The sequence below is a fragment of the Artibeus jamaicensis genome, unplaced genomic scaffold (assembly GCF_021234435.1).
Source record: "Artibeus jamaicensis isolate MK-2021 breed Jamaican fruit bat unplaced genomic scaffold, CSHL_Jam_final scaffold_614, whole genome shotgun sequence".
Taxonomy (NCBI): domain Eukaryota; kingdom Metazoa; phylum Chordata; class Mammalia; order Chiroptera; family Phyllostomidae; genus Artibeus; species Artibeus jamaicensis.
Window position 1 is genome coordinate 648,668 of NW_026522050.1, and position 27,975 is coordinate 676,642.

General features: G+C 53.4%; 2 protein-coding genes across 4 annotated transcripts; one reads left to right on the forward strand and one right to left on the reverse strand.

Annotated features, from left to right (window-relative positions):
* Positions 1–729: 729 nt before the first annotated feature.
* Positions 730–16,429, reverse strand: SF3B2 (splicing factor 3b subunit 2). 3 transcript variants are annotated; one of them, XM_037135237.2, is made up of 22 exons: positions 16,255–16,429; positions 16,038–16,087; positions 15,692–15,769; positions 14,736–14,984; positions 14,480–14,527; positions 13,218–13,335; positions 12,599–12,699; positions 12,179–12,275; positions 11,885–11,976; positions 10,842–11,057; positions 10,533–10,670; positions 10,268–10,348; positions 9,862–10,089; positions 8,952–9,101; positions 8,188–8,277; positions 7,970–8,077; positions 6,730–6,837; positions 6,083–6,225; positions 5,898–5,999; positions 1,592–1,691; positions 1,303–1,488; positions 730–978 (listed from the first exon to the last, which is right to left on the reverse strand). In XM_037135237.2, exons 1-22 carry the CDS (start codon positions 16,385–16,387, stop codon positions 907–909), a joined length of 2,688 nt encoding a protein of 895 aa, XP_036991132.1. In that variant the 5' UTR covers positions 16,388–16,429; the 3' UTR covers positions 730–906. The 3 variants fall into 3 exon arrangements, with proteins under 3 accessions (XP_036991132.1, XP_036991131.1, XP_036991130.1); XM_037135236.2 differs by having other exon boundaries at positions 14,480–14,530; positions 16,038–16,084; positions 16,255–16,428; XM_037135235.2 differs by having other exon boundaries at positions 14,480–14,530; positions 16,255–16,428.
* Positions 16,430–18,831: 2,402 nt separating this feature from the next.
* GAL3ST3 (galactose-3-O-sulfotransferase 3) lies at positions 18,832–26,297 on the forward strand. Its single transcript, XM_037135357.2, has 3 exons — positions 18,832–19,034; positions 22,362–22,599; positions 24,636–26,297. Exons 2-3 carry the CDS (start codon positions 22,475–22,477, stop codon positions 25,807–25,809), a joined length of 1,299 nt encoding a protein of 432 aa, XP_036991252.2. The 5' UTR covers positions 18,832–19,034; positions 22,362–22,474; the 3' UTR covers positions 25,810–26,297.
* The last annotated feature ends 1,678 nt before the right edge of the window (positions 26,298–27,975 follow it).

The following is a 27,975-nucleotide window of genomic DNA, read 5'->3' on the forward strand; positions in this document are numbered from 1 at the left end:
CCCCACTCCCAAAGAACCATTTCAGAGGCCCAAAGCCTGTCACCCCTGCCCTCAATTTCTTCTTCTTGGAATGTTTTTTTCTACTTAGAAAATACCTAAAATTCTATTCCCCCAAAGCCTTGCTCAACTGGCACGTCCTCTGTGGGACTTCCCACACTCCCTGCTCCAGAAACCATCTTGAAGCCTCCTGCACACGGGCACCGGGCACCTCTGTTGATGTGCTTCCAACACCCACGGTGCAGCAGCAGCAGGAGACATCTCCCCGGCGCTGCAAACGCCTCTTAACCCCCAAATCAAGCCCCCACAATCGAAACCACCCATGGATCGCTAGGACTAAGGACAATCTAGATTTTGAGCTATCTCTGTGTGGTAAGGATTTGGACTCTCCTGACCACAAGATCTATTAGAAAGGTCTGACCTGGCCTACTTCCCAAGCCCACTTTACTTCCTCAGCCCAGCCCGGGCGCTAAGCTGGCTATTTTTAGCCCCCAAGGACAGAGTAGTAAGGTCAAACGAGACTTTCAGGTACTTCCCCCAGAGCCTTTCTACAAAGACAGGCCGTGGTAAAACACAATTTCTGCATGGCTTGGGCTTCACCACCAGTCCCAACCACACCATCTGATCCAGCTGCATGCCCCTGGTCACTGGGGCAGCCCTGAAGGTGTAGAAAAAGGCTGTTTTAGTCCTTTTGCAGGAGGAGACTAAAAGGAGACAAAGGAGGGTCAGGAGTGTTACATATTCATCTCTTTCCTTGAGAAACAGCTTTATTTACAAAACAGGTCTAAAATAAGAACATGAAATGACAAGCCCTTGGGAATGTGGGAGAGCTGGCTCTTGGGAACCCATGTGTGAAGCCCAGGCATCCAGACAGAGGGTCTAAAGGAGGGCTGGGGATGTGACAGGGACCTAAAATTTGAATTCCTTGTATTTCTTGCTGCCTCCACGGCTGTCCTGGGGCTGAGCTTTCCGTTTCTTTTGCTAAAAGAGAGAAAGAGAAACAGGTTACAACAGGCTAAACAACCCACTGATCCCCCGAACAAGGTGGGCAGCCTGACACAGCCACACATGGCTGTGGAGAAAGTGCTGGAACTGGATTCTCAGACTTGGATGAGTTCCTTCCCCTCCCTGTGCCTGTTTCACCGGCCTTAAGGAGGGCAGCCCACCGGACCATTTCTAAAGTTTCAGCACCAAGGAAGCTCAGGGCAGCAGGCCCTGAATTTTCCCTCACTCTCCCACTACAGGACACCACTCCACTGAAAAAGGAGTCCCAGTCCCCAGTCAGGTTTTGCTATGAGCTCCCACCTTCTGTTTGGCAGCATGCTCAGCCACCATGTCACTGAAGTCTTCCTTCTCCACTTGTGCCTGCTGCTCCCGTACATGCTCCTCATACTTCTGGGTCATGGCCATGGGGTCCAGTTCCAACTCTTCAGGTGCCAGAGCCACTTCCACACCTTGCAGCTCAGGGGCCGGGCCCTTCCGGCTCATAACCTACAAAGGGGATCAGGGCCTTGTCGTTTCCACAGAGAGATTCAGAAGCCCCAGCTTCTGCCCTCTATCCAGTCCTCAAAAGCAACGTCCACCGAGTACTCGCCGTGGACATGTCGTAGATGTGGGTCGATCCCATTATGGCTCCCCCAACAGTGGCCGTTCTCTTCTCTGGCAAGACAGTGAACAGCTGGGGCGTCTCACTTCTGCAAAGAACAAAGGGGTCAAGACCAAAACGAAACGGAAGCAAAAGAACACGAACAGCCCCTCCACCCAGCACCCAGCTGGAAAGATCCCGAGACACAAGGGGGGAATAATGCCCGAGCTGCCTCTGCAGGTCACAGGAACCCGAGAGGAAAGAGCTGGCTCAGTGCTGACTGTGGGGGACACAGCCTGGAAGGAGTACGGAGACCGAGTGAAGGGACCCCCTGAACCAAGTTCAGGTTATCAGAGACCAAGACTATACCACATGCAAAGAAGGAATAAGGGTCAGAGGCTGAAAGTTTCCAAAAGTTCTCGGGTACAGAGAAGCTAGAAGAGAAGAGGCTACAGTAAGTAGTTCCTGCCCAATGCTGTGCCGGGGAGTCTTAGCGCACAGAAGGAACTCAGACTTCCAGGCTGCTACTGGTGCAAACACCGTCCGCAGCCAATCTCACCAGCTACTCAAAGGATTCTATTTGAAACACAGGAGCAAATCGACCCAGGTCAACCCAGACGTGGCTTCATCCCCACCTTGTCCCCTGGAAGAGGTGACAGTCTACTCTCACACAGTGGCCAGAGCAAACACCTTAAAACAAATCAGATGCTGTCTTTCCTTTGCTCAAACCCAGTGAGGCTTCTGATCACAATCTGAATAAAGTTCATACTCGTTACCACGCTCTAAAGGGTTCACAGTCTGACCCCTTCCCCAATTCCTGCCACCACATTCAGCCGCAGTATCCTTCTTTCTTTCTCTTTCTCAAATATGCAAAACTTGACACTTCTGCTTCCTGACAAGGTACACCAGGGACTAGATGTACCCTCCCACCTACAACAACGAAAAAAAGGGGGCAAAATAGATGCACATTTCTTAATACAATGAAGAAGTGGTGTAACGGTTTCCAAGCCCCTGGACACGAGACAATGAAGGACAGTGACTCCTGAAAGACGAGTAATGAATGGAATGAGTCCTTCAATTGCCTGGCCTACTGCATGGAGAGTCTGCAGACCCTAGAACAAGGAGGAATAGCCCACGTAGAAGTCAAAGGACTCCATGAGTTGAAGAGATAAAGCTGAAAGTGCAAAGAGACCAAGGCAGCTAGAGACCACAGGACAGGGTACTGGAGAAGAGGAAGCAGGCCGGAGACTCAAGAGCTCAAGACAGCCGCAGAAGGACCTCTCAGGCACTCAGGTAAGCACTGCATGTGAGCAAAGTACTGGGGCCAGGGAGAGAACCACCTGGAAGGACTGGTGCTAACAGTACCTGCCGCTTACTCGGGACTGAGAATGGCGCCTCGTCCCATCAGGCAGACAGAAAAAAAATGCCTGTTAACCAGGTAATGGGTAGAGCACACACAGCACCCTGTGCCTCAGTAATGGAGGGACTGCCTCAGTCCCCCCAAATGAACCCGAAGACAAGACCTGAAAAAATCAAACTGTTTCCAAGGACAGTCAGACCTTGGTTCTCAAATGTCTTGTCTTGGTTCTCGAACAATTCAGTTCTCAACCAAGTTGTTCATGGAAAAAGTCTCAGTTGTCTAAAAAAAAAACTTCAGGTCTTGATTCTCTTCCCAACAACCCTTTCATGTGGATCGATAGCTGTATGATCTGTCATGCATCTCTCAGGCAACAAAGGACATGTGGTTTCTGAACAAATCGCTTGTCAAAAGTTTCCCAGAACACATCAAGTCGAGAACTGAGGTTCCACTGTATCCATGAACAAAGCTAAAGATTTACAGGAATACAAAAGTATCTTGGACCTAACAAGGTACATTTTATGAAGTCTAGCATCCAATCAAAAACCAACAGACATGCAAGGAAGCAGGAAAATCCAATCCTTAATGAGAAAAATAATGAGTTTAAATCAACCCAGAACTGGCACAAATGCTGGCATTTACAGGCAAGTACATTAAAAATCTTTTTTGTGGGGTGGGCAGGGATGGGAGAAATAGACAGAAAACTGTACTTGAAAAATAACTAAATAAAAATTTTTTTTAAATCTTTTTTTTAACTACAGGTTTTATTCATTTATTTTTAGAGAGAGGGGAAGGAAAGGAGAAAGAAAGGAAGAGAAACATCAGTGTGTGGTTGCCTCTTGCACACCCCCCACTGGGGACCTGCCCTGCAACCTAGGCATGTGCCCTGGCTGGGAATCAAACCAGTAACCCTTTGGTTTGCAGGCCAGTGCTCAATCTACTGAGCCACACCAATGCAGTTTTAATGTTAAAACTACATTCCATTTGTTCAAAAGTTAAATAAGAGACACAGAAGATATAAAAGACCCAAATCTTCCCTGGCTGGGTGGCTCAGTTGGTCAGAGCATTGTTCCATACAGACTGTTGCAGGTTCAATCCCTATTCAGGGCACATAACTAGGCTGTGAATTTGGTCCCTGGTCAGGGTGCAAACAGGAGGCAACCAATCAGTGTTTCTCTCTCACACTCATGTTTCTCTCCCTCCCTAAAAATCAATAAACATATCCTCAGGTGAGGATTGGGGGGGCGGGGGGGGGGGGCAAAGTCCCAAATCACACTGCCAGAGATAAAAATTATAATGGATGTAATTAAAAGTCAGGTTAGAAACTGCGGAAAAGCAACAGAAATCTTCTAAAACGTAACACAAAGAGAAAAAATATATTTTAAAAATGAAGAGCATCAGTGAAAAGTGGAACAACTTTCAGAGATCTGACAGATGCATAATTGGAGTTCCCAAAGGAAAGAAGACAGGAAACAAAAAAGTATTTAGAAAAATGGCTAAAATTTTTCAAAAATTAATAAAAACTATAAACCCAGACTTAAGATGCTTCACAAATCCAAAGAAACTTAAAGAAAACCACAGGACACACTGCCCTCCAGGGCGCAGCGTAACCGAATTGTTCCGAACAGCGAGAAACTCTGAAAAGCAGCCAGAGAAAAGTAACACGTGCACAGAGGAACCAAGGGAGGGCGAAGACTACAGACTTCTCATCGGAAACAACGGAAGGCGACAGAGCATCTTTAAACTACGTGGAAGAAAAGAAAGTCTAGAGTCCTACACCTGACACGCACCTCTCAACAAGGTGAGCCAAGTGAAGACATTTTCCGACGGCAGGAGCCGAAAGAATTCATGAGCAGCAGTCTCACAACTAGAAAGGCTGAAGGGACACTTGGAGGCACAAGGACAATGATACCAGGTACCACCGTAGACACAAGAAGAAAAGGAAGAACACTGGGTAATTACACAAGTTAATACACAACTCTTACTAATTATTTAACTCTCTCTAAAAGATAACTGACCAGTGAAACAAAACTAATAATCATGACGACTAGGATTTCTAACACATAAAAGTAAAATGTATGACAAAGTCAGGAGGGAAGAAATGCAAGTACACTTTTGTAAAGTTCTTAATGCTACCCAGAAGTGGTATAAGACTCTCTGAAGGCAGACTGTGATAAAGACAGATATTCCAAACCCTAAGGCACCCACCCACTAAGATAATAAAACAAAGACGGTCACTAAGTCAAAATAGGAAATAAAATGGAATCATAAAAAATATTCAATAAGGCCCTGGCTGGTGCAGCTCAGTGAACTGAGCACAGGCTACGAACCAAAGGGTGACCGGTTTGATTCCCAGTCAGGGCACATGCCTGGGCTGCAGGCCAGGTCCCAGTGTGGGGTCATAAGAGGCAACCACACACTGATATTTCTCTCCCTCTTTCTCTTTCCCTTCCCCTCTCTCTAAAAATAATAAAAATAAAATCTTTTAAAAAATGTTCAATTAATCCAAAAAATAGGAAATCCAAAAAATAGGAAAATAGAAAACAAGGAACGAAGAACAGAACAGATTATTTCAGGACGAAGAGGACCAGTTCATTCAGACATAACAATGCCACGTGTTTACATACCTAATGACAAGAGCTTCAGAAGCACGACTGCAAAACCTGTGTGTTAGAGCCTCGCGCTGTGTGCACTTACAGCGCCTCTGCCCCCGATCACCCTGTGACTGGCTCTTTCCTAGCCTTCGGCTCTCAGCTCAAAGGCCGCCTCCTCGGCGAGGCCTTCCCGAAGGCCTCCCACCGCCAGCCCCTCCATACCCCACCTCGCGGCTTCTCTGCGCACAGAGCTGCAGTTCAGTGACTGTGTGACGTGGGGCAAGCGACAACAAACATCGGCCAGCCAACCTAGATGCTGAAGGGAGGAGAGAGGCCTCCCCTCTCCGTCTGCTGGGCTCCTCACCCATCCATCGCCTCCTCGATCTTCTTCTTCCTCAGCTCAATGAGTTCAGGGGTCTCCATTCCCGCTGGCACGGAGGAGAATCCTCCAGGAGTGATGAGGCCACTGTGGAGAGAGGAACAAGCCTGGAGTAAAGAGAAGGTGCCCAAAGACAGACCAATTCAGAGAGGCAGACTCTGCTTCCCCACCTGTCTGCAGGAGTAATAAAGCCGGTTTCATCTGGCTTATCTTCATCACTTTCCTCCTCTTCCTCTTCTTCTGAAGACTCTTCATCAGATGGCTCCAGCTCCCCCCAAGGGGTCCGATCAATCTCCTCTTCTTCAGTCTTGGTCTGAAAGAGATCACTCATTCATTTAACAAACGTTTACTGCCTATCCTGTGTCAAACTACTGCAAAGGGAAGCGGATACCCACGGAAACCAACAACCTCTGCAGAGAGCGCTCGCATTCCAGTAGGGTTTGCATTTGCACTGCAGCTCAGAAAAACCCGTGCCCTTCTTCAGACTTCCAACACTCACAACACCCAGCTCACTGGCAATGCAGCTATAAACCAGGGATGTTCAAACCGTGGCCCATGGGCTGCATGGGGCCCAGGATGGCTACGAATGTGGCCCAACACAGAATTGTAAGTTTACTTAAAACATTATGAGAGTTTTTTGTGATTACACATTACAATATATTTAACGTGTCACAATGTATTTAACACGTGGCCCAAGACAACTCTTCTTCCAGTGCAGCCAGAGACACCAAAAGGTTGGACAGCCCTGCTATAAACCAACTTTCTCTAAAACTTCACGACCTTAAGTAAGGCCAAGCTGGCCAGCCACGGCCCACACCTGGAATTCCGCCGCATTGGTTCCGAACACATCCCCATAGAGTGGCTTCCCTGTCTCGTCCACCGGGGGTTTGCCCCAGCCGCCGGCGTGGTAACCGAAGGAACAGCTCTGCAGGAGAGAAGACGCAAGTCAGTTCTACTCTGAAGCTCCTCAAGTAGCACTTCGGACCTTAACAAAAAGCCACACTCCAAAGTACACAACAGTAACACTCAGGAACTCTGGAAATCATTATTTCAGAGACAACTTAAGTGTAGAAAGGCATTATAAAGCAAAAGTAATAATCAACAAAAATCTGGAGGCAACAGGACAGGGAGATGAGAGACAGAAAGTACGTGAATAACTTCAGCTTTTGTGGTAGCCCATACTGTCTAAAACTGAAACATTCATTAAAAAACATGACTCCCGCTTCTTCCTCATATTTTCCTAACTTTTGAAAAGCCTCTAAAATCTATTTCTCTTAAGAAATTCTGCCCCAGCTGCTGTGGCTTAGTGGACTGAGTGCTGGCCTGTGAACCAAAGGGTCACCAGTTTGATTCCCAGCCAGGGCACATGCCTGGGCTGCAGGCCAGGCCCCCAGTAGGGGGCGCCTGAGAGGCAGCCACACATTAATGTTTCTCCCTTTCTCCCAATAAAAATAAATAAAATCTTTTAAAAAAAAATCTGAAGCTGAACAATTACTTCTTTTTCACTTCAATGACCTTATTGTCTGCTAATTTAAATTTTAAAAAATTTTTACTTATCAATTTTAGAGAGGGAGGGCAGGGAGAGCACGAGAGAGAAACATCAATTTGTTGTTGCACTTATTTATGCATTCATTAGCTGCTTCCTACACGTGCCCTGACCGAGTACCAAAACTGCAATACTGGTGAATCAGGACAGCATCCAGGCAATTGAGCCACCCGGCCAAAGCAACAGTTTTTTTTCTTTTGAAATCAAAATGAACTTAATGCCATCCTGACATAAAATTATTTCTGTATCCATCCACATACACACCAGGGAGACAGCTGGAAACACATTCACCAAATGTTAAGTCCAGTTATTTCTGAGTGATAAAACTGTGATTTGTTTTCATCTTCGTACTTCTCAATTCTGATCATTTTAGATGAGCATGTCAGGTTTTTTAAATAACAAACCCCATTATTATTTTTTTAAGTAAAAACACATGGTGGAATGAGAGAAAAAAATCTCACCCTAGTTAAGAGCAGAGGCAGCTAAGAAGGAAAGAAGGGCGAGTGCTCACCTCAGGGATGGGCGAGTTCAGCCCGGGGATTTTCAAGTTCGGGTACGACGGGGGTGGTCCGTATCGCTGCATGGCGATCAGCCACGGGGGAGGGACTTTGTGGGCATTCTGCAGGAGAGAGGGAGCGAAACCCAGTCTGGCCCACCCTATCCCTTTGTCTCCCTCCCGCTCCAGTTCCCACTCTCTTCTCTGTGTCCCGTCAGGTAACTGGCACTCACTGGTCCCACTGGCATCCCCAAGGAAATCCTTAGCTCATCGGACAGATCTCCTGGCTTCTTCTCCTTCAGTCGCGTCTCAAACTCCTTCCCCTGGGGAAAAAGCAGGGCGTGCTGTATTGTGAGCACCAGACACACACTGGGGACTCAATACAAGAGGCACACAAACAAAGCTGAGAAGGCCCAGCCCACACCAGACACACAGCCGTGCCGAGGGCCGCCAAGTTCCTACTCCGGCTCTCGTCGCGCCGTTGCCTGGCTGGCACAGTGGAAGGGATACAGGCCAGGAAGCAGGGGGTCTGAAAAGCAACACTCCCAGTCCTCTAATTAGTCCACTGGGAGGTCACGGGCAAATTCCGGGCTGCTTTCTCATCTGTGAAATGAGGGCATTTGACCGGATGATTGTCAAGGTCGTCCCACTCAAGAATTCCAGGATATTACAGTCATTAATATTTTAAGGATCAGAAAAAAAGTTTTCTCCCTCCCCCGATATTAAATGTTTCCCAAAAGCATCTGCCTCTGTCCCTAAACCACCCACCATTAACAAATATCATTTCAAAGACATGGTCTGCACCTCTCCAAAAAACCACCTCATCGGAAGATTTCCGGTCCCGTCCCACTCAGGGGGAGTTAACGGACAACTCTGAGGCTGAGGGGAGGGGCCCCTGTACCAGCTCCAAAAGCCCTTCAGACCAGGAGTTAGGGAGCCACGACCGAAGGCGCAGCCTTGGCACCCCAGACCTCCCGCCCCCACAAACCCCCCGAACCTCGTAGTACAGGTCCCCGTGGATGGTCAGCTTCGGTTTCGTCTGCCACTTGAAGAAGGCGTCATGCAGCTTCTGGTAGTCAATGTCGATCTTCCCCATCTTGGGCCGAACCTTCTCTCGCATTTTTGACTTCATAGTCTTCTGTTCTTCCTATGGAAAATGACAAAAAAAAAAGCATCAACAAGTTCAACTCTTAATAGATCTGGCTCCCACTCCCGGAAGAGCTGAAATGAAACCTCATTTATCTCATTCAGAAAGGCACCAAAATCCTTCCTGCTCCAACCCTCAAAATTACAGAATCTTCGCTGAACAAAATACGTGCATCCTATGTACCAAACTCATGATCTGCCTCTGAGAGACCTGGTGGACAAGTGCCTAACTGGGTATGGGTAGCAAAGGTTTCACCTCGTACTTTGGTGCTTCTTGAACTTTTGCGGGACGTGCAGCTATTGCCTACTCAAAGTACTTAATTAAAACTTTTATATTTAATAAGTCACACAACCACCACAAATCTCTAGCCACAAAGTGTATCGCACTCACACTGGAGCCAGAGAACTACAGACGAAGGCAAAAGCAACCAGCAGAGAAGGGAGGCTGGCCAAGTGCAGGCACAGGGGACCAGGGGACCAGGGGACCAGAGGACCAGGGGACCAGGGGACGAGGGTTAAACTGGAGCCACTCGGAACAAGACATCTCGGGGAGGGGGCAGGAGAGCTAGCTCTGAGCGCCAAGGTGAGGACCAACCCTCCTGCCACGTGTCACGTACAGTGCTGACTTCTAAACTGCAGATCAGACAGTGAGACGATTCACAAGAAGGTGGGTTTTGGGAACCAGATCCCAGTTTTGAAGCAGGCCCCTACTCAGGACATGGCTCCCCCGGGGCACCTATGAGCCCCGGGCAGGCCCTCACCTTCTCCTGCAGAGCCTCCCGCATCTCCTGGATGCCTGTGCGTTTGATGAAGTCCGGCAGCTCAAAGGGGGGCTTCTCAATGCCGCGTTTACCCTGCAGGTACTTGCGCTTAAAACACCAGTGGCGTGGCACGGGTACAGAATTCCGAGTGGCCTTGAGGTGGACCAAGAGCTTGGGGTCCTGCGCTGTCACGTCATGCATCTCTACGACATCGGGCCGGGCCACGAGCTGAAAAACAGCCACATACCTCGAAAAGGCCCCAGCCTCTCTGGTCTATAGCTTTTCCTCCCTCCTTCTCAGAGGACTCACACCTAAGTCACCCGGGCCTCCTTCAAGCCCCCTCCCCAAAGCAACCCCCCACGGGGTGTCTAGGAACTCCGTGCCTGCTGGATCAGCTCAGTCTCACCTGCTTCAGTTCAGCCACAGTGAAGCGATTCATTCGGCGCAGCTTCTTCTTGGACAGCTTGGGGGCTTCTGGCTTCTTTTCCTAGAACAGAAGGACTCTCTTTACAGCGGGACTCTCTGGCGTCCGTTGAACTGCCCCGCCAACCCCAAACCTTCGGCCACCACAGTGACTCTCCCTCGCCCGGTCCCGAGCTTGAAGCCTCGCAGCCAGCCAGCCCCAAAGTCCTCGCCCACCCCCTACCCCGACAGGAGGGCGCGGGCCTCACCGCTTCGTCGTCACTGCTGTCATCGTCGCTGTCCTTGTGCTCCTCTTCAAAGCCCTTCTTCTTGGGGGCTGCAGAGTTCTCCAGCTTGTCAAGTTTCTCTGGCTCCTTCTCTTTCTCCTTCTTCACGTCATCGGTTAGCTGAGGAGGCAGACAACATGGAAAGCCCAGCCCTGAGCCTCACCCCCGTTCCTGAACCCGGCACAGAAAAGTGTCCCCCCTACCCCACCTGTCCCCATCCCTGCCCCACCTGTCCCCACCCCTGCCCCTTTGCCGTTCAACTCCACCCCGTGAGAGGGCTGCTCCTTGTACCTTGAAAGCCTCAAAAATCCTCTTGAAGAAGATGAAGTTGGGCTCATAAATTTCAGGTTCTTCGGTCACGTATTCAATTTCAACATCGGCGGCGGGGGATTCGGAGCCGCGGGACCGGGCTGACTCTTTCTCTCGGTCCCCAGAACTCTCAGATGATGCCCCCCGTGACCGCTGGGGCTTTTTCTTCTTCTTTCGGTTCCTACGCTTCCGGTTTTTCTGCCAAAACAAGTAAAACCAACTGGGTCAGAGAATCTAAGTACTACGCCAGCCCCCAACTTCTAGTCTCCCCCAATTCCTTCTCAAGAAGCTGAGAAAAGAGGCCTTGAGCCCTGGCTGGTGTGGCTCAGTGGGCTGGACATCCTCCCACAAACCGAAAGGTCACCAGTTTGACTCCTGGTTCGACTCCTGGGCAGGTGCTTGGGTTACAGGCCAATGCCCCAGCTGGGGCTGTGCAAGAGGCAACTGATCGATGTGTCTCTCCCTCTCTTTCTCCTTCCCTTCCCCTCTCTCTAAAAATAAATAAATATTTTTTAAAAAAGAAAAGAGGCCTTGAAGTCAGACTCCAAAGTTCTGCCCCTCAAGTTGTGGGCCTGGGGATAAATTACCATACTTCCCAGAAACTCTAGTCTTTTGGCTTTAAAATGTAAACATGCATTGTACTCAAAACTCAAAGGACTGCCCTAGCCGTTGTGGCTCAGTGGATTGGGTGCCGGCTTGTGAACCAAAAGGTCACCAGTTCGATTCCCAGTCAGGGCACATGCCTGGGTTGCAGGCCAGGTCCACAGTAGGGGGCACATGAGAGGCAACCACACACTGATGTTTCTCTCCCTGTCTCCTTTCCTGTCCCTCCCTCTAAAAATAAAATTAAAATGTCAAAAAAAAAACCCTTGAACTTATGGCAATTGAATGAAAAATACCTACCAGATGCTGTGAACAAAAATCAGCACAATAGCAGCTGCTGCATCCTAAGCACTAAGAAGTGACCTCAGTGCCCAGACCCCACCCCCCCCCCACAGCCACTGCTTCCAGACCCTGCTCCGTACCTCCTTTTTGGATACAGACACTGAGTCCTCCTCAGTCTCCGACGCTGACTGGCCCAGGGACGAGCGCATGTCTGTTTCCATTTCTTCTTCCTCTGTAAGGGAAGAAGGTGGCCATCGGCCTCCTCTCAGGGCCGCTGCCCTGCCACATGCTCCCAGCAGCCCCTCTCTAGCCCCTCTCTATCAAGGGCCAGGTTCTATCCAACACCCTCCTCGGGAACGGCAGAGAGGAATGCAGCCTTGGCTGCAGCTGCTCCGGGTTCTGTCCCTGCAGCCCTTAGGACACCACACGCTCACCCTGCTGAGAGTTCATCTCCTCCTGGCGGCTCTCCTTCAGCTGCAGGATCTTTTCCAAAGCCTGAGGGATCTTGGGGCCAACTGAAGGGTCATCCATCTGCCAGAGACAACCCAGGAAGAGGGGTAATCTCAGTGCCTCTTTCCTGAGGACGTCCACCTCCTGTACTGGCCAGATGACGTAAACAGCAGAGGGTGGACAACACCAACCGGCTCAACCGCCCCTCAGCATCCCTCAGAGTGAACTGCAGGACCCTGCCCCAGAAATGCCCCCCTGGCCTACCTAATCATGTCTGAACTACATACGCCCCCTCCCCTTGGAAGTCCTCCTGCCTTCTCCCAGAATCCTTCTCTAAAAACCAAAAAATAGCCCCCTTCTAAAACCATACTCTCCTCTGCACACAAAGAAATCCGCAATCTCACCTCTCTGTTCTCATCTCCAGGGGGCGGTGGGGGACCACGAGGCCGGGGAACCGGGGCCCCCATAGGCAAAACAGTGGGCGTGGGGCCCACTGGAGCAGCAACTAAGAAAGAAATCCAGTGTGAGAAGAGACAAAACACTCATTTTAAATATTATCTTCCTGGCTAAGAGTCAGGGTGATGGTGCCCTTGGGGGAGCGAGTGGCGGGAAGGGAGCCAGGAGAGCTTTCCAACCTATGCTGGTTATGCTTTGGCTCCTGGTCCAGGCACTGGTTGTACGGGTGTGTTCAGTTTATGAAAGTTCACAGGACTACATACTTTCGAGGCACACACTTTTTTATTACTGTTTATTTATCTTTAGGTGGGAAGGGAAGGAGAGAGGGAGAGAAACATCAATGTGTGGTTGCCTCCCGTGCATCCCCTGCCGGGAACTGGCCTGCAACCCAGGCATGTGCCCTGATTGGGAATCGAACCACGATCCTTTGGTTTGTAGGCCCGCACTCAATCCACTGAACCACGCCAGCCAGAGCTGATGCACATACTTTGTTAATGTGACATATACTTAAATAAATAAAATCTTCATCATCATCATTGCCCCTTCCTTCCGTTATCAAGGTCTCACCTCGAGGACCCAAAGGAGTGCGAACACCAATTTGGCCCATGTCCTGCGGGGGCCGAGGGACTGGGGTGCCCATCTTGGCAATCTCCTGCTGCCGTTCTTGCTCCAGTAACACAGCGGCCTACAAGAGGGAAGTACCTTGGAAATCTGCTGGGCAGGCAGCCCTGGCAAGCGCATCCTCCCAGCCAGGAAACAGGCCCAGGAGAACAATCGGGTACCACTGGAGTTCTGGCGGCCCCGCTGCCCCTGCGCTTCCAGGATACTGATCCAATCAGAGGAACCCGTCTCTTCTCTTCTCATCTCTCCTCTTTCACACACACACACCCGGAAATAACACCAAGAAACACCTCAGGAGACTTCTGGTTCCTAGCAGAGAACCTGATATTTAGCTAAATCCTAACTTCTATTTTTTAACAAGAGTTTGGTCCAAAAGATTAAGTTATTTCTTTTTTTTTTTTCAACTTTTATAAAGACTTTACTTATATATTTTTAGAGAGGAAGGGAAGGAGAAAAGGAGAGAAATATCAATGTATGGTTGCCTCTCGTGAGTCCCCTGCTAGGAACTGGCCTGCAACCCAGGCATGTGCCCTGACTGGGAATCGAACCGCCATCATGTGGTTCACAGGCCCACGCTCAATCCACTGAGCTACACCAGCCAGGGTGAGGTTATTTCTAACAAACAGTGAATTCTTTACTTATATCTGCCCCTCAAGATCTAGCACAATCTGGGCAAAGAGGGTACTTGTGAGTATTTCCACAGCTGGTGCTATTAATGATGTTTTCCTAATGCTCCATCAGGTAACAACTGACATAAGACACCTGGGGGGGCTGAATGTCTCCTGCATCACATTTAGTCTCAATCGGATATGAGTGACTAAATTAGCCCAGAGTCCTCTCCCCAGAACCTAAAATGACATCCTGCAAGACTAGGAGGAACCATCAAACTTTTCCTGTAATGGACTAGACAGTAAACACTTATGCGACTGTATGGTCCCTTTTATACACTCATGGGGTATTTCCCTACAGTAATATAAAATCACTCTTAGCTTGCATTGCATATGAACAAACAAACAAACAATCACAGGCTGCAGTCCACAGCTCACCAGCCCCTTCACTACAAGAAAGACTAAATTATTTGGGAGAGCCTGAAACTTCATTGAGGCGCAGTAACCCAGAATGGTGCATCTTGTTTCGGACACAAAGCTATAGAAGTGACAGCCAAGGACCCGAACCGTGGGGTCAAAGATTAAAATGAGGGGCATTACCCGCTTCTGTTGCTCCAAGAGCTCATGTTCCTTCAGTGAATGATCTCCCTGCTTAAAAAAGAAAACAAGCTCACACCAACGCCAGTATCCCCCAGGCCAGCCTGCTACAGCTCTGCTTCCTGGGGTCCTCTTCCAGCCTAGGGCCTAAGTTCTACTCTTCGGTCCAGACCTTCCCAGAAGGCTTGGCCCCAAACCCACCTCTCTCCAGGACTCCACTCCCCCTCCATAACCCAGGCCAGGCGGCCGGCTGCCCTACCTGCTTGGCGCGCTCCTCTTGCTGCATCAACAACGCTGCCTGCTGCTGGGCCAGCTTCAGCCGCTCCTCCTCTGACAGGGCCACAGGCTCACCCCCCCGAAGAGGAGGTGGGGGCCCCAAGTTGGGTGGGCGGGGTCCAACTGCCATAGGAAAGCCAAGGCCAAGGCCGGGTGGGGGTGGGGGTGGGGGTGGAGGAGGCTGCAGAGGGGGTAGTCCCATGGGTGGCGGTGGCATGGGAATCCCAGACAGCTGTGAAAAAAATATGACCATAATCTAGGAACCATTTATCTACTGCAGACACTTGCTCCGGATCTACTATCACACAGGTGTTGGGATTCAAAGTCAAATGATGCACAGTTCTTGCATTCAGACGATACTCCATAGCAACACCAAGAGAAGATGTTACTTTGGGGCACCAACCAAAAAAAGCTAATGGCACTCTCTCCAGAAAAATATCTCGAGCACAGATTTTGCATACAACCTCAGGAGACTCATGGACATCTCTGAAGGCCATCTTACCCCACACACAGAACTCAACGGGCCCCAGGTCAGAGGCACCGCTCTAGAGAAAAAGTCTCATATCCTGGATCAGAAAGGACGGGGAATTTGAGAGGACGAAAATAAGCAGGGGCCGGTGTGGCCCAATAACTCACTAAATGTGGGTGGTATGAAGTCGTATCAGAAAGTGACCCCTAATATCTTCATGAATAAGACAGGAACTGTGCCCCAGGACAAAGAGGGTAATTACTTCCAGCTGGGTGGGGAAGACTCAAGTCAAGCTTCCAGATATTTAAACTGAATCTTAAATGATCAGTAGAATTTGGAGAAGCAGACCCTAGGGAAGGAGGGAAGGAAAGGACCAAGGGAGAATGGAAGAGCTCCTAATTCCGTCACTGCAGTACCTCCCTGCCCAATCTGCCAGTTGCATCCCCAGTACACTGGAACAATCTCCCTACCTGTGCTGACATGGGAGGGGGAGCAGCTTTGTCCCCATCTTCGCCTCTCAGAACCGGCCGATTCAGTACGATGCCAGTCTGAAAAAGAGAAAGGGCTCTAGGTCAGTCCCAGGACATGCTGTTCCACTAAACGACGCTCGCTCCCGCTCATACCACAAAATTTACCCAGTGCCTGTCTGCCAGAGCTCCGGCTGAGCACCGGGGAAAACCAGTATGTGCATAGAAACAGCCACAACAGAGCGGTTACTGTAAAGACGGTAACAGACAAAAAGGCCAAGACCCCCTTGCTGTGTGGACGTACACAAAGAATCAAGGCCTATCCCGACACCTTGCTCCTAACACTTACCTGGCGGGTGTAGGTCTGCAGCCGTTCCACCAGCTCCTCGCGACTCCCTGCTGGACAAAGCACAGGATTAAAGACGTAGCATAAGCCAAACAGGCCTGTCGGCCCTGGTCAAGCCCCAGCAGCCCGCCTCCGCCAGCCGCCCCGGGTCTCCTGGGTAACCAGACTCCGCTTCCCTGCAGGCCCACGCTGCCGGCTCTTGACCTCCAGTGCCCCTCACCCTGGATTGGAGCTCCGATCTCTGCCAGTTTGGCCTGAAGCTCCTGGGCAGCCCAGGCGCCATAGTGCCCAGGTGGCGGCGGCGGCGGCAGCTGCAACTCTCCTTTGGGAGGCTCAAGATGCTCGGCCGCCATCTTAGCCACGGCAAGGCCCGCGACCAAACCGGAAGCTCGGTCCATACGAGGGGCGGGGGAGCGAGACCCACTTACCGGAACTTCCGGCAGTGCCAGCGGCCAAGTCCCCTCCAAGGTTGAAAGGCCTTTGGGATAGAGACCCACCCCCTGCTGCTCTCCAATTGTCTCTAGGCAGCCTCGCCACGAAGCCTTCTGGGAGTTGTAGTACGGCGTCCGGCCAGTGTGCTGGGCACACCGGGGACCGGCGCAGGAGCCGGGCTGTTTTCAGAGTCTGATCCGACTCCCAAATCAAGCGAGAGAGGCCCGGAGGCTTACATTCCTAAGGACTCATTCCCGGGCGGCGGCGCCAAAAAAGCGGGAAAGTGCAGCCCATACCTGTGATAATACAGTGTGATTGTCTGCCGCCCAACCCCGGCCCAGCTGAACTTGCTGAAATAGAATCAGAGGCGGTAGAAGAGCGGACCTGCCTGCCCAGGCTGAGCTCCAGCTACCGACCTAGGGGAGGGCCACACTTAAAGCCCTTTTTTCCACCATCCAGGATGGCTGAAGGTCTCGTTATGTTTTCTCCCATTTTCCTGTCCTTGCATGGAGCTCCCATAACACGTTCAAACCTCCACCATTTGTTTTGAAGTCTTTCTTGCCCGCTCTCCCCACCTTTATCCCCAAGAACACCTGCTGGCGTTCAAGAAATGCTCCATAAATGATTACTGGAAGGGAAGCAAATGAAACAGTCTTTCCAGCAACAGGATGTGTTGTCTTTTCTTTAGTGTCCAAAATAAAATCAGGAACTTTTCTTCTCTCATCCCCAAGAGCCTTCTGGGAAGTTGACCCCGCCTCTTGCACACACACCCGCAGCAGTGGCCTGTGCCCCTGAGAGAGAAATGGGCAGGTACCCCTTTGCCTGCCCAGCTTCACCTCTCCCTGACCTTACCAGTCAGTTCAGTTTCTCTCCCCAAGTCTGCCAGGAGCTCCAAGGTTCCTCTGCCAGTCCCGCTCTGTCTCTGACTGGCAGGCTCACTACTCGTGTGTGTATGTGTGCATCAGGGGAGAGAACCAGGAAACTTGGATGAAATGGTCTCATTTCCCCGCAAACACCCACACCCTCCAGATCTCTAGCATGCTCCATTTCACCCACTGCCTCCAACAGAGAAAGAGCTGGCAGCAGTGAAAGAAAAGAATGGGCTGCCAGGCCCAGCACAGCTGAGGTTTGTGAGAGAGGGAAGAAAGGACTGGCTAGGAAATCCTCTTCGATCCTGCCCAAATCTTGACCCTTCCCACTTCTATCACTACCACCATCCCATCTCCTGACACTCCCGGAGGAGAAGCCAAACCTGGAAAGGACAGAAGGAAAACCAGTGCTGCCCTCCCCTCCCTGCAGCTTGTCGGCCCACTCGAGCAGAACCAGTCCTGATGATACAAAGGAAGTGTCTTTCTGCTCCCTGAAACTGGAGAGCCAATGGCAGGTCATCCGAGGCTGGAGGCCCTGAGGCCTGTGTATGCGGGAGAACTAAGGACTAATGGGTGAGGAGGTAGCATAGCTTAAGCCAGAAAGTGACAGCCCAAGTGGGGCCCCATTTTATCCTGGGACCCAAGCAGGGTAAGGACCCCCATTATTCAGAGGGGAAGACTGAGAAGCCAAACTGGGACCACAGCAGTTAACCTGATGCTGAGAATTTCCTTTCCCTTCTCCTCCTTAGTTAGGGTCCTCACACAATACCTGTCTGTGCAGGTCTAGAATGGAATCCAGTCCCTTCCAGAGCCAGCTTTGGGGTGTCTGCTGTGGCTCCAGGATCCTTGCTCTACCCAGGAGGTGGGAGCTAAGAACTAAGAGGCAGTAGAAAACTCAAGACCATCCCCCCCACACACACACAGGAGCTCACACGGAACCTTCACATCCAACCTTTACATCCATCATCACTAAGTGCCAGGCAAGGAGTCCCGGGCCCACAAAAATGCTCTGGTCAGGAGCAAGTGGGTCTGGGGTCCTCGTGAGGGAGTGGGTCAGCAGCAAGGGGCTCCCTCGGGCTGGAGGGGAACGGGTACCCATGGGTGTGAGGGCAAACCAGACCAGACCCCGGGCTGGCAGTGGAAGAGGAGAGGAGACGGGGAGCATTGCATGCTTATAAATAAATGTACTTGTGTCTCTCTAACTCCCCCAGGACCCACCAGTCCAAAGATGACCACTGGGATCCAGGGATGTCCAGCAATGCTGTCATACCCAGATACCTTCTGGGGCTCAGTCTCCCCTTCTGTACAGTGAGGACAAGGAGCTGGCCACACTGGTGTCTGGACTCAGCAAGATCGCCAGGGGAAGATGCCCGCATCCAAAGATGCCGCCCAGAGACTGTTCAGCAGCCCGGGAGCTAGGGCTGCCCCCTCCCCTTCCCCTCCCTCTCCCCTGCGCTGCTGCTGGCCCCCGCCCCCGCCCCGCCTCCAGCGTGCGATGGGGGGCGGGCAGCGGGCAGAGTCGAGAGCAGCGAAGCCCAGCAGACGCTGCCACCTGATCCCATCCAGGCTCCGAGAGGCGAGCAACGGGTACTCGGTGCGCAGGGCCCCAGCACCCTCGGACCCGCCGCGGATTTCAGGAGAAGGGCTGGGAGGTAGCAGCGACCACCCGCCACCCAGGTTGGAGGCAGAGCCTTCACGCGTGAGTACTGCGGTAGTAAACCTGGGGTTGGGGGGGGGCAGGGTGGACTGGACCGGGATGAGAACGATGGGTGGGCGAGACAGTGTCCGGGGGACCCAGTGCCTGGGAGAGCTTGAGGAGGGGGTCTCACGGACCCCTGGGGAGTGACAGAGGACTGGGCGAGGGAGCGAATCTGGCCTATCCCCTATGGTCAGCAGATCACAGTGACAGATCCCTGGGGGAGGATGTGATGGAACTGGGGTGAGGGGAGGTAGGTAGTGATGGGGAGAGAGAGGAAGGGAATTTGCAGGTAGGGATGACGTGGGGATGAATGACAGGGAAAGGGGGCTAGAGGGACCCGGTGCAGGCTGGGATGGGGGAAGAAAGGAGGGAGGTGCAAAGATACTTGATCTCCTGGGACACTAATTTGCAGCCTTCTCAGCCTCTGGCCCCTTCCTTTCTAGCGCCAGGGGCAGTGTCCCCATTCACTGGGCTGTACCATCCTCAACTGAGGATGGAGTCTCCAGGTCAGCCAAGGGTCGGTCAGGTCGTCAGGGCTGGGTGGTCCAGGCCAGGGCGCCCTCCTCCTCTAAATGCACCAATACCAGCCCTAGAGCTTGGAGCAGAGAGAGAGAAGGGCTCACTGGAGGGTGGGTGGGCACCCAGGCCAGTCTGCAGCGCTCTGGTTAGCTATTCCCTTTCTTCTTCGGTTCCCCGGAGAAAGAAAAGCAATTTGCAAAAAGCGGGCAGCAGCCTGAGGTGGAGTGTTCTGACTAAAATTAGCACTGATACTCTGATGAGGCTGGGCACACTGACCTGTCTGGGATGGCTGAGGGACATGGCCCCGTGGAGAAGGCATGGGGGGAGCCGGGAAATAGTTTGAAGTATATGAGGGGCAGGAGCCAGCAGGGCCTGGCCCCAGCAAAGCCACCCGACCCCAGCCTAGAGACTAGAGAGGGAAACTCAGCCCCTCCTGGGCGCCAGAGCCCTGACTCCATGTCCAGAACAGGCACACCAGGCAGTGAACTTGCCAAGGGAAGGGAGGCTGCCTCCGATGTCCGAGCAGCACCCTCTGCGGGACCTGGAATGTTTACCCTGGCCCAGTGCCCACCCAGAGGAGACAGGGTTACTGCTTTCAAACACCTGAAGGTCTGTTGTGGAGAAAGAGGGTCCGTGAGGTCCGGGAGGGCAGCATGAGCCACCATGCAGAGTGGAAGGTGGAAGGGGACAAGCTGAAGATCCCAGCTGTCCCAGAAAGAACTCGTGAACAGCCAGGGCTACTGAGAAATGGACCAGGCTGTATCTGACGGTGATGAGCATCCCGTCATTGAAGGTGGCCAAGCAGAGACTAGTGCCTGGAGAACTCTTGTGATGATGCCCTGTTCCAAGTGACCCTCACACTGGGCTCTGGCTGGCTGGCTCCCTGGGGCAAAGGGGAATGGGATGGAGAGGGCCACCGGGCAGGCCGCTGTCCCCGACAGAGCATCTCCCCCGAGGAAGATTCCACCGTGGTCTCCTCGAGGCTCGATGTCTTCAGCTGACCCAGAGGCCTCTGCAAAACAGGGTGGTTTCAGTGAGTTCAGTAAAGATGGGAAGGGACTGGCTCCCCACTGTGCCCCTTTGGGAAACTGTGTGTGGTCACCAAGTCCTCTAGGCAGGCTCAGTGACAAAGGGAAGAAGGTCTGCCTTCCTCCTGCAGGCTGCCCACCCGGGTGGAGCTGGCCTTCCCCTGCCCCCACCATCCCGGAAAAGACCCCGGGGTGAGGGGGGCTTGGACTCTCTCTGCTGTGCCCTTGGTTGTCCCCTGTGGTTGGACTCTTCACCCTCCTTGGCTCCAGATGGATTAAGTCTGTCTGCTGGCTGGTGGCGGAAACAAGGCGACGGGGCTGAGAGAAAGGGGAGAGGCCTGACCAGGACATCTTTCCACCAAACAGGTTTAAATCCAGGATTAATTGGGGTGGGGGGGAGGAGCAGGACTGGAAGCCAAGGCCAGGGCCAGGGGAGGTGACGGTCAGAGAGCTTTCACACTGCCTCACCCGTCCCGGGGCCCGAGTGCCCTGGTTCCTCCCCTGCACACGCCCCTAGGGTTCCAGCCTCCCTCTCCTTGGAGAGAAGTGTATGTGGGGCAGAAGCCGAACCAGAGCCTGGAGGCTGAGGCCCCTGGGGCAGAGACCCCACCTATAGCCGGGGACAGGCACTGCTGCTGAAGCTGACTTTCCACTGGAGCTGCCAAGGGCTGCGCTGCCCTTGAGCCAAGGCGTTGGTGTGTGGGGACAGGTGAGTGGCCGGGAAGCAGGTTCTTCGGCCTCTCATACCGTCACTCACCAGGGATGTAGGCCCACCTTCCCCAAGAGATTCTCAGCAGGACAACCAGCAGGAGCCCCTCTGCATTCCCCGCACCGCCCCGCCCCTCCCAGGCTGCCACCCCACTGCCTCGGCCGGCCCGCCTCACCGCAGAGAGAGCCGACGGGGTGGCCAGGGTTTCAGGTGTCGGGTGGAATCCAGACAGGGTTCCAGGATTTCAAGTCCTTCCTTCCTTTCCCTCATGGATTTATTGGTCCTGGGCCCTCAGAGCAGGAGCCCAGCTGGGAGGGCTCAGAGGCGTGCGGGAGTGCCGGAGTCCGGGCGGGCTGCGGAAACCAGTTCTCCGTGGGAACAGCACCCTAAGGGCCTGGTCTCTGCAGCCGGAGAGTGCGGGTCTGACTCCAGGTTCTGCTGATACCAGCTGTGTGGCCCACACAGGGGGGTGTCATGTCAGAGCCTCAGTCTCCGTAAAGTGGAATACCTGTTAGGGGTTAGGTGACTGAGCAGGGTTAAGTGGATAATAGTACAGTCCACCTAGTGGCCGGTGGTATTGACCCTTCCTTCTGTCAGAGACTTGAGAAGGTGAAGGCTCGGTCAGTTTCTGAGGAGCTCAGTTTCTGGGGCGTCAAGACCAACCTTGGCTGTGGCCATCAGGTAAGGAGCCCTAGAGCAGGGGAGGCCTTGAGGCGAGGCTTCCGTGCTCTGAGCCAAGCCTTGGTGCTGAGTCTACTGGGGAGACAGATACAAACGGCAACGAGATAGAGACTGACTAGGGGCAGGCAGAGAAGCGGAGACGGGGCCCAAGGGAGGCAGTGGCTGTAGCCTGCAGGGCTGGCCACACCCCAGAGTCTGTAATTCCACCCAAGACTCAGTTATCTGGAGCAATGTGGAGATAGGGTCTTGGTGGAGGGAGGTAGGAATCTGATCTTCCCTGGCCTCTCTGCTCACCCCACTCTTGGGAGCTCTCCTTTGCAGCAGTCCACTGGGGCTCGGAGCCCATCTCCTCTGCCCACTACAAACCTGTTTGCCTCCTTCTCCTGCCAGGCCTCTCAGGAACACTGGCCCTGCTACCAGAGCCTCAGGAGCCCCCATGAGTGCCTGCGAAGGGTATCCCGGATAGCGGCGAGACCCTGGCCAGCCCAGGGTGGGTACCCATCATGCCTACCATCCTCCAGCGCCTGCAGCAGGCCACGAAGATGATGAGCCGCAGGAAAATCCTGCTGCTGGTGCTGGGGTGCAGCACCTTGAGCCTCCTCATCCACCAGGGGACACAACTCAGCTGGTAAGGGGGTCTGGGCCTTGGGAGGGGTGGGGCCCAGGGAAGACACGGTTCTCCTGTGGCCAGCTGCCTCGTTAGCACCAGAGCTGAGAGCACTCCTTCCCATTCCGTGCACCTGCCGGAAGAGTCTGTCTTCTCCGGGGCTTTGTTCCTCCCCTCTCTCCCGAAAGGGTTTTCCGTCCATCTTTATATCCACACAGCCTCCCAGGTCAGGGAGTAATCTTCACGCAAAGGGCTGAGCGACTTGCTCAAAGTCACAGAGTTAGTCAGTGACTACGCTGGGACTCCGCACCCATCACGGGGTGCCTCCACAAAGGACCACAGATTCCTCACTACTTCTGTTGTGCCGGGCAAGTCCCCTCACTTCTCGGAGCCCCAGTTTCCTCATCTGTGAAATAGAAATGATGGTATGTGTGACCCAGGTTGTCACCCTGACACAGGATAACATGTGACGACTAACAGGAGTCCCAATCCTACTCCTGGCTCACATGTGAACCCAACAAATCCCTGCACCCCCCAGGGCCGCCACTTCCCCATCTCCTACGTGGTCTGCCCAGGACGGTGGTGTCAGCGGGCCTATCCCCCTTGCCAGAGGATCGGCTGGTCTTTAACGTCTGTGTAGACTTGATCACGAGCCCGAATCAGCCACGGACAGGACATCTCCATGGTGTTCGCAAGCTGCTTAGAGTTGTCTTCCTGACATTATGCTTAGGGTGGTAGGAAAGAAACTGGAGAGCGACTCCAAGTCTGAAGAGAGCTCACAGCTCACCTGTAATCCCAAACACCCTGTTTCGGGGTCAAGGACACAGAAATGAAACCTTCCTGAAGACTAGCATTGTTATCTGTTTTTTATACTATCATATTTCTGGAACAGTGCCTGGCACATAGGAGATGTAAAAAAAATACATTGGCTGAATGAATCAAGATCCAGAGGTCTTAACTGAATCATGTGATAAATGGGTTGTCTCAAAGCCCAAGCCACACCTCCACAAGGTGAGGAACTGGGGACAAAGTAAACATGAAAAAGAAAACAGAGCCCTGGCTGGTGTGGCTTAGTGGACTGGGCTCCCCGCCTGCAAACCAAAAGGTTGCAGGTTGGATTCCCAGTCAGGGCACATGCCTTGGTTGTGGCCGGGTCCCCAGTGGGTGGCGCTCAAGAGGCAACCACACATTCATGTTGTTCTCTCCCTTTCTCCCTCCCTCTCTAAAAATAAATAAAATCTTTAAAAGAAAAAGAAAACAGAGAGCAAGAGCATTTGGTGATTTTATCTGTGTTACTAGACTTCTGTAAATGAGTTTCATCCTTCTGGTCTTCACTCTTTATCCACAGAGCGAAATTCCTCAAGGGTCTCCAAGAGCCACTGGCCCTGTATTAATTACCTATTTCTGTGTAACTGAACGGCCTCAAAACTTAGCAGCTGTGCATATCAAACATTTATTACCCCCTTCTGTGGATCAGGAATCCGGGTGGGGCTTAGCCGGGTGCCTCAGGCTCAAGGTCTTTTATGAGGCTGCAGTGTCATGTGAAGGTCTGACTGGAAGCGCCCCCCTTCCAAGCTCACCCATGTGGTTGTTCGGAGGCTTGAGTTCTTCAAGTAGGGTGATGGACTGAAGGCCCAGTTCCTGGGGAACTGTTGCCACGTGGTACCTCCCCACAAGACTGCTCCCAGGATGGCGGCTTGCTGCCCCTTCTGCATGAGTTTTCTTACAGAAAGACACCAAGATAAGAGCCGTAGTCTTTTCGTAATGTAATCTCACAAGTGACATCCATCATTTCTGCCCTATTCTATTCCTTAGAGGCATCAGTAAGTCCTGCCCATACTCAAGGGGAAGGAAATACACAACAGCATGAATACCAGGAGGCCAGCAGGGATCACGTGGGTCATCTTAGAGGCCGCCTTCCATACCCCTCTACTGCTCTGTGGGTAAAGCCCAAATAAGCTGCTCTGAGGCCCACCCCACAGTCCGTGGGGAGGGGCAGAAGTCAAGACACACACCTCTCACACCCTCCTCCCCGCACCCTTCCCTGGATCCTGCAGGTACCCCAAGCTGTTCCCTCTGAGTTGCCCACCTCTGCGGGAATCGCCACCACGCCCCAAGCACATGACCGTGGCCTTCCTGAAGACACATAAGACTGCGGGAACTACAGTGCAGAACATCCTCTTTCGCTTCGCGGAGCGCCATAACCTGACGGTGGCCCTGCCCCACCCGACCTGCGAGCACCAGTTCTGCTATCCGCGAAACTTCTCCGCGCACTTCGTGCACCCGGCCACGCGCCCGCCGCACGTACTGGCCAGCCACCTGCGCTTCGACCGGGCAGAGCTCGAGCGCCTCATGCCACCAGGCACTGTCTACGTCACCATCCTGCGCGAGCCGGCTGCCATGTTCGAGTCGCTCTTCAGTTACTACAACCAGTACTGCCCTGCCTTCCGGCGCGTGCCCAACGCGTCGCTCGAGGCCTTCTTGCGCGCGCCCGAGACCTACTACCGCGCCGGCGAGCACTTTGCCATGTTCGCGCACAACACGCTGGCCTACGATCTGGGCGGTGACAATGAGCGCAGCCCGCGTGAGGACGCCGCCTACTTGGCCGGCCTCATCCGCCAGGTGGAGGAGGTCTTCTCGCTGGTCATGATCGCTGAGTACTTCGATGAGTCGTTGGTGCTGCTGCGACGTCTCCTGGCGTGGGACCTGGAAGACGTGCTCTATGCCAAGCTCAACGCGCGTGCGGCCAGCTCGCGCCTGGCCAGCATCCCCGCTTCTCTGGCGCAGGCCGTGCGCGCCTGGAACGGGCTCGACGCCGGCCTGTACGACCACTTCAACGCCACGTTCTGGCGCCGCGTGGCGCATGCTGGTCGTGCCTGCGTGGAGCGCGAGGCGCGAGAGCTGCGTGAGGCCCGGGAGCGCCTGCTGCGGCGCTGCTTCGGTGAGGAGCCCGTGCTGCGGCCCGCCGCACAGATCCGCACCAAGCAGCTGCAGCCCTGGCAGCCCAGCCGCAAGGTGGACATCATGGGCTATGACCTGCCCAGCGGTGTTGCTGGCCCGGCCACTGAGGCCTGCCTCAAGCTGGCCATGCCTGAGGTACAGTACTCCAACTACCTGCTGCGCAAGCAGAAGCGCCGGGTTGGTATGCGAGCCCGGCCCGAACCAGTCCTGGACAATCCCCCACCGCCTCGGCCCATCCGGGCACTGCCCCGCATCCCCCAAGGCCACTGAACTCCCGGAGTCTGGCCTGGGGCTGCCTCCAGGTTCTGCCTCATTTAGGCCCCAGTTTCCAAAAGGCTTAAGCCTCACGCTGTACTTGGGGATGCATCTCCCTATCTGAGCCCACCTCCCTGGGATGGGCTGAACCCCGCCATCCGGAAGGATGCTGAGAGGCCTGATGGAGGCCCAGGCCATCCTGTCCTGCTTCCTGACTGGCTGGTAACTTTTACAGGCAGTCTCGGGCCTGTCCAGAACTGCCCATTCTGCCTTTTTCTGGATCTTTCCCCAGCGAATGAGCGCAGGCCGCAGAGAGGGGCTATGCCCGCCAGTCTCCTGGGGCTCTTGCTCTTCTTCACAGGGGTCAGAGGTCCCTACACCATCTGTCTTCCAGGTTCCACCCTCACCACAGACCTAAGCTGCTCCCAGACTCCCAGAACCAAGAGTTCTTGGGTTGGGCTTTTTGTTTGGGTTTTTTAAAAATAAAATATCCTTAAAATGTGCAGGTTATGTGTCATTCATTAGAAGCCAGATGCCCCACATTTGAGGATGAGCCATGTGCCCAAGAATGGTGCGGTAAAGGGGGGACCCTCCACTGCTCTTCGCAGCAGCTCACCCTTAATCGACTGAGCCACCTCAGCCCTACTCATTTCTTTTGAGAGAATCTACATTATTTTCATTCCACTCAGCTACGTTTTTCGAGCACCATCTCTGTGACCCGGGACACGGGCAAACAGGGCAGCTGGAGCCTTTCTCCTCATGGAGCTCCCACGTGGGGGGTGGCAGGCATGGGGTGGAAGGGAACAGAGGAAGGACTGCGGGAGGTTAGAGCAGAAGGGCAGCTGGTTGGGCAGGGCTCAGGTGGGGAGGCTCAGTCCCGGTAAGGAGGTGCGGGACTCCGAATTGTACCTCCCCTTTTTGCATCACCAGCCTCACCCCTGGCCTTTCCTGCGTGGAGAAGACATCCTGACCCCAAGCAGGGCCATGCCCTGCCTCTAATGCCCTCTGGCAGAGCAGAGCTCTCTCTCAAGACCAGCAGAGAATCAGGACTTTTTCTGTCTCTTCTTCACAATGTACAGCTACACTGACGTATCGACACGTGCGCACAGCTGGCGTGGCCTGCTATGTGCCAGCCGCTTGTGTTAGGGGCGTATATACCTTACCCTAGGAGATAGGCACCCTTTTATGGGTGAGGGAACTGAAACTTGGAGAGGTCACAGGGCCGGAAAGTGGCCGCTAGGATCTGATCCCAGAAAGTATAGCTTTGGACTCTGCGCTCCTGGGAGCTGTCACAGGGCCATTTGAATAACGAAGTTCACATGTCCCAGGCTAGGCAGACCCCAGGCCCTCCCCTAAAAGGACAGCGAATGGAGACACCGAGGCGGTTGGAGCAGCTCCTCTTCGCTTCCCGTGGAGACGGCTGTGGACCTGCTCCGGCCACGGAGATTGCAGCGGTTGGTTGCCAGGTCGTATGACACACCCTGGGCTTGAAAGGAGGCTGTTTTGACAGCGCCCCACTTTTTAGCAGTGGAGCTCTGGAAAGGCAAGTAAGGCAGTAACTACAGACAGGCACACGTACAGTCGGGCTTCCAGCATTAAACAACAGTAAAATACCGTACTCAACTCCAAGTCATCTACCCAAAGACAAGCGTGCTGGGGCCCCAGGCCAAGAAGGTGCCTGCCTGCCACTCCTACCCCACCCCCACCCCCCACCCCGTCTCTCTGTCTCCAGCCCTAGCCTCTGGTCATGGGTTTGCCAGCAACATCCTTCACTTGCTCTGGATCCTCCTGGGAAACTCAGCTTCCAGATTTGCCCTGCTAGGCCTCTCCCGCCTCTCTAACCCTCAGGCAGGTGGGTTCCGCTTCACAAACCTGCGCCACTTCAGCAGAGAGCCCACCTCGGGACTCAGAAAAATCTGGATTCGGGACTCACTGGAACCAAGAGTCCCTGGGAGATGATTCCTCTGACGTGGTAGCAAGGACAGACCCCCAAGTAGGCACTGTGTTCAACGTTAGCCTTCAGTGGCTGAGCAGGGGTCTCTGGGACCCCTTGGTCCAAACATCTCCTGCTTCAGCCACCACCCAGGGAACAGCCCCTGGTGTCCCGATGCCCCGCAAAGAGGCTCCTTCCATCCACAGCACGTGACGCCGCTCACTCTCTGCCGGCTCTACACGTTTCCA

Excerpts from the sequence above, each read along its gene's own strand:
- SF3B2 (XM_037135235.2), bottom strand. The coding sequence starts at position 16,387 with ATGGCGGCCGAGCATCTTGAGCCTCCCAAAGGAGAGTTGCAGCTGCCG. Across the intron at positions 14,531-14,735 it reads AAGAGGAGCGCGCCAAGCAG|CAGGGAGATCATTCACTGAA; the intron begins GTAGGGCAGCCG and ends TTCTTTTTTAAG. Across the intron at positions 11,058-11,884 it reads TGTCTGTATCCAAAAAGGAG|AAAAACCGGAAGCGTAGGAA; the intron begins GTACGGAGCAGG and ends TTGTTTTGGCAG.
- GAL3ST3 (XM_037135357.2), top strand. The coding sequence starts at position 22,475 with ATGCCTACCATCCTCCAGCGCCTGCAGCAGGCCACGAAGATGATGAGC. Across the intron at positions 22,600-24,635 it reads CAGGGGACACAACTCAGCTG|GTACCCCAAGCTGTTCCCTC; the intron begins GTAAGGGGGTCT and ends TGGATCCTGCAG.